General features: G+C 37.4%; 1 protein-coding gene across 1 annotated transcript; it reads right to left on the bottom strand.

Annotated features, from left to right (window-relative positions):
* Positions 1–3138: 3138 nt before the first annotated feature.
* On the bottom strand, positions 3139–7412 carry LOC106058018 (cysteine-rich motor neuron 1 protein-like). Its single transcript, XM_056045627.1, has 3 exons — positions 7313–7412; positions 4613–4796; positions 3139–3332 (listed from the first exon to the last, which is right to left on the bottom strand). The coding sequence occupies exons 1-3, from the start codon at positions 7313–7315 to the stop codon at positions 3217–3219; spliced, it is 303 nt and encodes a 100-aa protein (XP_055901602.1). The 5' UTR covers positions 7316–7412; the 3' UTR covers positions 3139–3216.
* Positions 7413–8341: the final 929 nt, after the last annotated feature.

Here is an 8341-nt window from a genome sequence, read left to right on the forward strand (position 1 = left end):
CATTTAACAACTAATCTAGGTAACATGTATGTCCATTTACTGATGTTCTGTTTTTTTTTTTTTTTTTTTTTCAAATCTTATATCAACTCTGTCTGTCTGTCTGATAGAAATTTTGAACATATTGTTTCTCTCACACCCATTCTCCGAACAAGTATAAACTTTACACACTTATTTGCTGCAATTAACAAAAACATGAATCAATTTTAAAAATTTGACTAATCAACCTATTAATTACTGTTAATTAATTACTTTGTTTCATGATCTACCAACAAAGAAAAATTGATCCTTCAGTATTTAAATATACATATAAATATGTGGGGTTTTGTCCCCTTTGATAATTGTACAAGTTATCTCTCTTAAAACCCATTCTCGGATCAAGATGAAACTTTAAACGATTATTATTAGTCCATTCGAGACTGCGCACTAAAACGGAAAAGATTAAAAACATTCTTAACTCTTTATCTCCTAACTGACGATACCAACGTTGATTCCACCAGAATGAGGTAAATAATTAAGGAGAGAAAGAGTTAACTACTAGTCGGGACATTATCGCTGAAGCCAGTGTTACCTTTACAGAATGCATGTGCTCAGATTTGGGGATTAAGCGCAGAATCTCAAAGACACAAAATGCCAGACGAAAAAGGTCATAATTCTGAATTTTTGTCGCCATCCCAACTATTGAATCCTCTGATCGAAGTCAATCTCGATAGCGACATTGACACAAACGAAAGAGACTTCAACGAATTGTCGCAGTTTCTTCAGAAGCCTTTGAACTTCTGCAACAAGGACAATGTTTGAGATATTTAGTTTTCATAACAAAAAGTTGTCCGCTAGATTTGTCAGTTCGAAATAGTGTCATTATTTTTATAGTTCTGACAGTTGTAGTAAGTGAGGTTCAATGCGAGCTAAGTTTTTTTCAGACTCAAGCTGATCATTACTTGATGGCAATCAACGATGAACAAATTTGCGAACTACTAATTTGGCGGTTGTTGAAAAAAAAAAGATTTCATTTTTTTTTCAATAAGAAAGCAGTATGTTTTTTTTTTCTAAATTATTATTTTATTTTGTTTATTTTGTATTTTAGCAAATTAGCAATACTTTAACAATAAATACACATTAGGTCGAAAAAAAAGTCATTTTGTTGTTTTATTTCTTTTTTTTTTTTAGAATGGGGGGAGGGGCATCACGATGAGCTACCGCACTGGGCATCATATGCCCTAGCTACTCCACTGGTTCCGCTCTATATTCAGAATAATAAAACAATAGTGTCAGATGTCGACTCACCTTCTGTTCTTTCTGTTCTCACCTTCAAGTCATGAACCTCACTTCAGTAGGTCGCTGAGGACATCTCTCTTTGCACCTTTTAGACTAGGGCGACCTCCCCCCCCCTCAGGTAGATCTCAATATAAACAGTTGTGTCATTTTCAAGTGTTTCATCATTGTTACATAAATCTTGACTAAAATCTATTTACTCTCTAAATTGAAATAAAATGTAACATGATCTTCACATTCACAGTCTGTTGAGGGCCACACATAATCTTTCGTCCATCTTTCTCCATTCCTCTGTATCTTTTACCTTGAATAGAATTTCTTCACTGTCAGGCCTGTCCAATCTTTAGTCTTGCCTTCCCATCGCTTTCTCTGTCTGCCTCTTCTTACTTTTCCTGGTAGTGTTCCCTGAAGGAAGGTCTTTGCGAGCCAATAGGAACTCGTGATTTGGACGTTGAGTCTTAGCCTGTGTGATTTGACCGTGGTCATCAGGTCGTCGTGAGGCCCAATTGTCAATGTGATCTTTTTCTAATCTTATCGTATAATAATAATAATAATAATAATAATAATAATAATAAAGCTAGTCTTCGAGTCCGAAGATCAGTGAGAAATGCAGTATTTCCCGTGGCTGCTCAGTTTCACATCAGGGCAAGCATAACCATTGTCCGCATGTGGTCGATTTAGATTTACTTTTCGCCGTCTGCGTTTGTCCTCGGCAACAGATTTTCTTTTGGTCTCAAATGTGTATCCCGCGGCCTTCGTGAGTGACCTCCAGCTGTCTCGTACATGATGTGGTTAATTAGTGGACAGAAAGTTTTTTAAATAAAAAGTAATCCAGCTCTAATTGAAAGCTTGGGCTCAACTCACCCTTCATCCTATTAGATCAATATTTGAAAAGTCACTTGAAATCCGACATTCAATTACTTCCAATTATCTTAGATTTGTGAGACATCTCAAGCGTCTCTTCTTAGACTTACGTATTACGAGCCACCCGCACCTTTCCGCGCTTAGGTCTACAAGTTGTCTTCACAGAGATTGTCATAGACAACGTCTACAGCCTTTATACAACTCGCGATGACTGCTTCTAGATCTTCCACGAAGGTACGAACAGGATTAATACAGCAAGTGGTTCTCATGTCAAAAAAACGTAAACTCAAACTCTATGGCCACATCACAAGGTCCTCAGAGCTCGCAGGGAACAGAACCAGGAAGAAGAAGAAGAGGAAGAGAAAGCGATGGGAAGACAACATCAAAGAATGGACGGGCCTGTCAGGGAATGGATTTCTATCCAAAGCAAAGGACAGAAAAGAATGGAGAAAAACGGTTGACTGTTCTTGTGTGGTGCCCCAATACTTTAAGGGATAGGTGAAGGTGATAAAGGTGATGTTCTACGAGAACTCGGCCTCCAGTCTAATGTTGCATTTTGGTAACTTGTTTCGGTTTGTGCAATGGCGTATTCCACAATTCTTCGTAAAGTGGTCGAGAGTACGCAAAGCTTAATTAATGCCACCTAAGAAATTCTCCAATCCTGTTTCTTTAATTTTTTTATTTTTTTTTACATGTTTCGGATGTTCTTCCAAAGTTAAAGATAACCTACTTCCTAACCCAAACCTCTCGAAGGACGACGGGGGATGGCAGCGGGCAGGGTTTGAACCCGGGACTATCAAGACAACCGAACGACAGTCCGGAGCGCATACCGATCGACCAGGCAGCCACCCACGGTCGCCATTAATGACGCCATTGTTTGTTTACGCAATTATTGTGACAAAGCCCAGAGCGAGGCGATCACGAGCTGTGACGGAAGAAACGTTACCTTTAAAACTGTGTTTTTATTAAGAGCACATTCACAAATAAAGCAAAACAGACATATACACACACAGTAGTTTATTCCCAAGAACATGTGTCTGTGTGTGCAAGAGATCTCAGGTCATACAGCAAGGACACGCACTACTGTGTCACTGCGACGCATTTGGTCGTGACAGCATCACAGTGGTAATTGTCAGGGCACATAACTGTGCTCGGAACACCCCTAAACAACATTTGAAAGCAGTTATCTCCCGGATCTGAAAGTATAACAAGAAAAACAATGTTTAGAAATAATGAAAGCATTTCGGTGTTTTATAAAGTTTTCTGACAATTTAGTTTTTCATAGTAAATAGCTACATTAACTGTAGCATTGTGATATCAGGAGATCCAGTGGGTTCGTGTCTCTGTAATGGTGCTTTGGTTTATTGAATTAGGGTATAAAAAAATATTACCACTTTAAAAAAAATCTATATTTAGTAACTATAATTTTTACACTGGTCAAACTAAAAATATATACAGGGGCGTAGCTAGAAATTTTCCATTATTTGGGTGCCCGGAGGGGACTTGACCTATTTGGAGGTCCCTGCATTTTGCGTAACATTTACTAGTTAATGTAAAAAAAAAACAACACTCATTTGGGGACCCCCTCAAGTGGGGTCGCGGGGAAATTTTCAAATTTTTCCCCCTCCTTCCCCCATCCTAGCTACGCCACTGAATATACATATATATATACAGTACAGATTACAAAACACTGCATAATCTCCTGAAACCGCAGCATTCCTGAATGATTGTTCTACACAATTTTCAAGAACGAATCCCGTAAGTAAAACATAGGAAATCATTGGAGAAGTCAATGCAATTGTGAAATGTTTATATTGCAGAGCTTTTGTGAGTGACCTCCAGCTGTCTCGTTCTGAAGCCGCATGCCACCAGGTGCTCTCTTCTAAATTCTATGTCAGCTAAGGCAAGTTGTTGCACCTCTGTTACTTCGGCAACCTTTTAGCTCACAAAAATAAGACTGCTTTTGGCATACGTAATACAGATTTCAGACAAAATGAGAATCCGCTGCCGATGACTCAGACGGCGAAAAGAAAATCTTAATCGATCACCAGCAGACAATGGTATGCTTGCCCTGGATGTGGCAAAATATGTAGGTCACTGCTGGGGCTGCGTAACCATGGAAAATACTGCATTCCTAATTAATCTTTCGGACTCGGATACAAGTCTTATTTCGGTATGTACACGTGGAGAGCTAATTGGGAAATAATATTAATTAGATGATATGTAATAATTTCATTTATGGTAAACCTAATATGAATTTGCACACAAGCCCATTACAGCCAGACTTACAGAAGAAGTCAGTAGAAGTCAATTAAAAGAAAAACAGTTTTTATGTTAAAAATACATCATACTTAAAAGTTAAAGTATTAGTCTAATGAAGTAAAATACTAATACTAATAATACAGAAAAAAAACTAAAAAAGAGTAATTCTTACAAAACATGCGCATTAATTTAAATACATCTATATTAGACTTACTTAAGACTTTCTTGCACATGTCACAGCACCCACAAAACCCGCCCCTGGAAACAATTCTTCCATCACAGCTCGTGATCGCCTCGCACTGGACGTTCTCACAATAATTGGGTAAACAGACAATGGCCTCATTAATGGCCACGGTTGCCATGACGACGAGTAACGCTGCTTTTATCATGTTTGCTTTCTGTGAGAAATTAAAACAAAGTATGAGTAAACATCTTTATATGAAAACTCAAAGAACCATTCTTAAAACATCAAAGTTATAGTACCTGAAAGAGCATATATTGCTAAGTCAAGGTTGCCCGCGCACCGAAGCCCAAACCCACCCTTTTCTTCAACAGTATCTGACACGACTTTGGCAAGTGGGGGCTCACATTGTGGCCTGTAAGATACCGACAACAAGCCCCAGTTGTCACCATGCATCAGAATAGCACGTAATCAAGTTCCTTCGTTTCATTAAAGTTCCAGTGATGCCCAAAATACGGCCTGCGGGCCAGATTCGGCCAGAGACGTGCTTCCATCCTGCCCGCCAAACCGTCGGCACAAAATATAGAAAATCTCCCCCACAAGTAATGTTAAAATGTATCTTTACCTACGTTAGGGCCTTCAATTTTCTAATGGATTGCTACCTAGGCATTTTAACATTTGTGCGTTTATGATGTAGGATATAGGATATAGATCTAGAATGTACCAGGATAATATGCTAGCCAAAATGTTTGTTTTATAAAGAAAGTGTGGCTGCTGTACAAAAAACAATAACATAAAAAGAAACTTCAAATACCTCTATAATTAATAAAATAATTTCAGGTCAATTTCAGTTTCAGGTCAATTTCAGTTTTTGTATCTTTTCGATCTAGTGTTGGAAATGAAATGGCCCGCAGATGGAATAAGGTTGGGCATGACCGAACTATGCTATTAGCAACTAATTAGTTCAGCCAGCCTGTTTATCATGAACGGTTCCCCTCAGGTTACTAAGGTCTCAGATTATGCCCACACTTGTATGACTGTACTATCAATACAGTTGAAATATTTTATTCAAGTACTAATTACATTTTTTAATTGAAGTTAAAGACCACCATTAAATACTGGCACATTAGTACTTTGCATTGTTTAATGCAATTATGCCCAACCTAATTCGATCTGCGGGTCATTTTAATTTCCGAAACTCGTGTCGCGGGCCACATGAATGAGAAAGGTTCAGAAACGACAAGAAATTGACCTGAAACTATTTGATTAGAATCCCGTGGATCTAGTACTTACATTAATTAATGATATATTTCACGTTCATTTTTTTTACGCGCCAGAAAATGTCTTCATTTCTCTACTTTAAAAAAAACAACACATTGTAGATAGCTTTAACCACCGACTCATTTTCTTGTCTTATTTAGGTTAATATTCCAATTGATCCTCCAATTTCTAGGCATAGTACGATAATCTTTTATTCGCTGCTCACGCCAAGAATACCAACATTTTTTGTGTTATTATGCCGTTTATGTTATGATCTTTCTTTTTAAACAGCCGAACTTTCTTTACCAATGAATCATGTTGGCTCACTATCATTATCATGTACCACAAAGAAGTAAATATCTGTTTACTTTTCCTGGTGCATTCTACATTTAGAGTCCCATTTTATAAACGCAGAAATATTTAAGGTCATGGCACCAATCCATCGGAGAAAAGTGAGTCTGGTAAAGATATATTTGTCAAGTTTTTTTTTTATTTAGTAGAATAGGAGGATTTTCTACTCTAAAGCCAGCTTTTCGACGGGCGGATGGAACCACGATGCTGGCCCGGATATGGCCCATGGACCTCATTTATGGCATCACTTTAGATGTTATGACATGACTAGAATTTAGTCATTTGTTTCGGGAATAAGGGGAAAGTTTTACTTAGTGATAAGTGACGTGACAGATCTTTAAAAAACAAGAACTCTCTAGGCGACGCTTTAGAATCAAGACGCTTTCTTATTGACAGTAAGAATAAGAAGAATTATATAGACGGCTAGTAATAGAGGACATCGGACTGTTCCCGTATTAAGTATTAAAAGTGTTTGTTGTTTCAACACCAGCGTCGACTCTATGTATCGATTGTTAGCCTTCCGTCGGTGTTAACTGTTCCAGTACTGAGCTCAGTGTTACCTTCAGTTGGACTTGGTTACATTTTCAAGTACTAAACACCGCGGAAGAGCATAACAATACAAAGACACTGTCCATTGTACGTCCATTCATTCATGTGGTCAAGCGTTGAGAAACATCCTCACTGACACAGTATCGAATTATGCTTCTATTACAAATGTAGCAGTGGCTTTTCAGATCTTAATTAGCCTGTTAAGACTAAGACTAAGGCTAAGACTAGGATTGCTTTATTGATCCTTACAAAATTTGTTGTGATTACAAGGACTCGTTTCTCATATAAAGACAACACAACAGTAAAATACACATAAATACAACAGACACAACATAAAGAGTTCATTCAGCGACTACACACATGTATATAATATTAATATAATACATTTATTACATTTATTAATTATATACATTTGTATAGCGATGCTATATTGAGGCGTGAGCAGATAAATACGGATTCTAGACTTAGTTAGCTGAAGTTACGATTAAATCTAAACCATAACACTATTGTTTATTAGCACTAATAAGGTGTTAAACCAACTATATTTAGAAACAAAATGAAAAACAAATAAACCATAATATAAATGTAATGAATTCTTATCGTGAATGTAGAGATGATCTGCTGAAAAAGTACTAGAGCTATCAACGTTGTAAAATGACACAATAACAAAAGGAGCGTACTGTCACTGATAGACTCACTTACACACACTGATAGACTGGTTCAATTTGATTTTTAAAAAAGTTGTGCAATATTAATTGTCTTGTAGGCTATTGCGCATGTGTGTTCGTGTGTTTAACGACCTCATTGTTACACACTAAAGATAAGGAGAGATTAGAGCTGCAGTGGCTTGCAGTTAATGAAATTGAAATGAAAATATAAGCATTATGAAGTTTACCAATAGATTAAAGAGAAAAACGAATGAATTAATTAATAAAGTTAAAATGCTCATCGACAGTCCTATGACTGGTCTCTCTTCTCTCTTTCTTTCTCTCTATATCTCTCATCTTTCTCTCTTCTTTCTCTCCTCTCTCACCTTTCTCTCTATCTCTCTCACCTTTCTCTCTTCTTGCTCTCCTCTCTCTCTCCTTTCTTTCTATCTCTCTCACCTTTCTCTCTTCTTTCTCTCCTCTCACTCTCCTTTCTCTCTATATCTCTCACCTTTCTCTCTCTTCTTTCTCTTTCTCTCTTCTGTCTGTCTCTCTCTCCTTTCTCTCTATCTCTATCACCTTTCTCTTTCTTCTTTCTCTTTCTCTCTTCTGTCTCTCTCTCTCCGTTCTCTCTCTCCCTCTCCGTTCTCTCTCTCCTTTCTCTCTATCTCTCTCACCTTTCTCTCTTACCTTTCTCTCTCTCCTTTCTCTCTATTTCTCTCACCTTTCTCTCTCACCTTTCTCTCTCTCCTTTCTCTCTATCTCTCTCACCTTTCTCTCTCACCTTTCTCTCTCTCCTTTCTCTCTATTTCTCTCACCTTTCTCTCTTCTTTCTCTCCTCTCTCTATCATTAAATTAGAGTTGTATGAACTCAGAACAAATTTTTACCTAAGTATTTACTCCAACTTCTTTAGCTAATACAGATTTAGAGATTTCGTACAGGCTTATATCATCA

The sequence above is a fragment of the Biomphalaria glabrata genome, chromosome 11 (assembly GCF_947242115.1).
Source record: "Biomphalaria glabrata chromosome 11, xgBioGlab47.1, whole genome shotgun sequence".
In the NCBI taxonomy this organism is placed as follows: domain Eukaryota; kingdom Metazoa; phylum Mollusca; class Gastropoda; family Planorbidae; genus Biomphalaria; species Biomphalaria glabrata.

Excerpts from the sequence above, each read along its gene's own strand:
- LOC106058018 (XM_056045627.1), bottom strand. Across the intron at positions 3,333-4,612 it reads CATGTGCAAGAAAGTCTTAA|ATCCGGGAGATAACTGCTTT; the intron begins GTAAGTCTAATA and ends TTATACTTTCAG.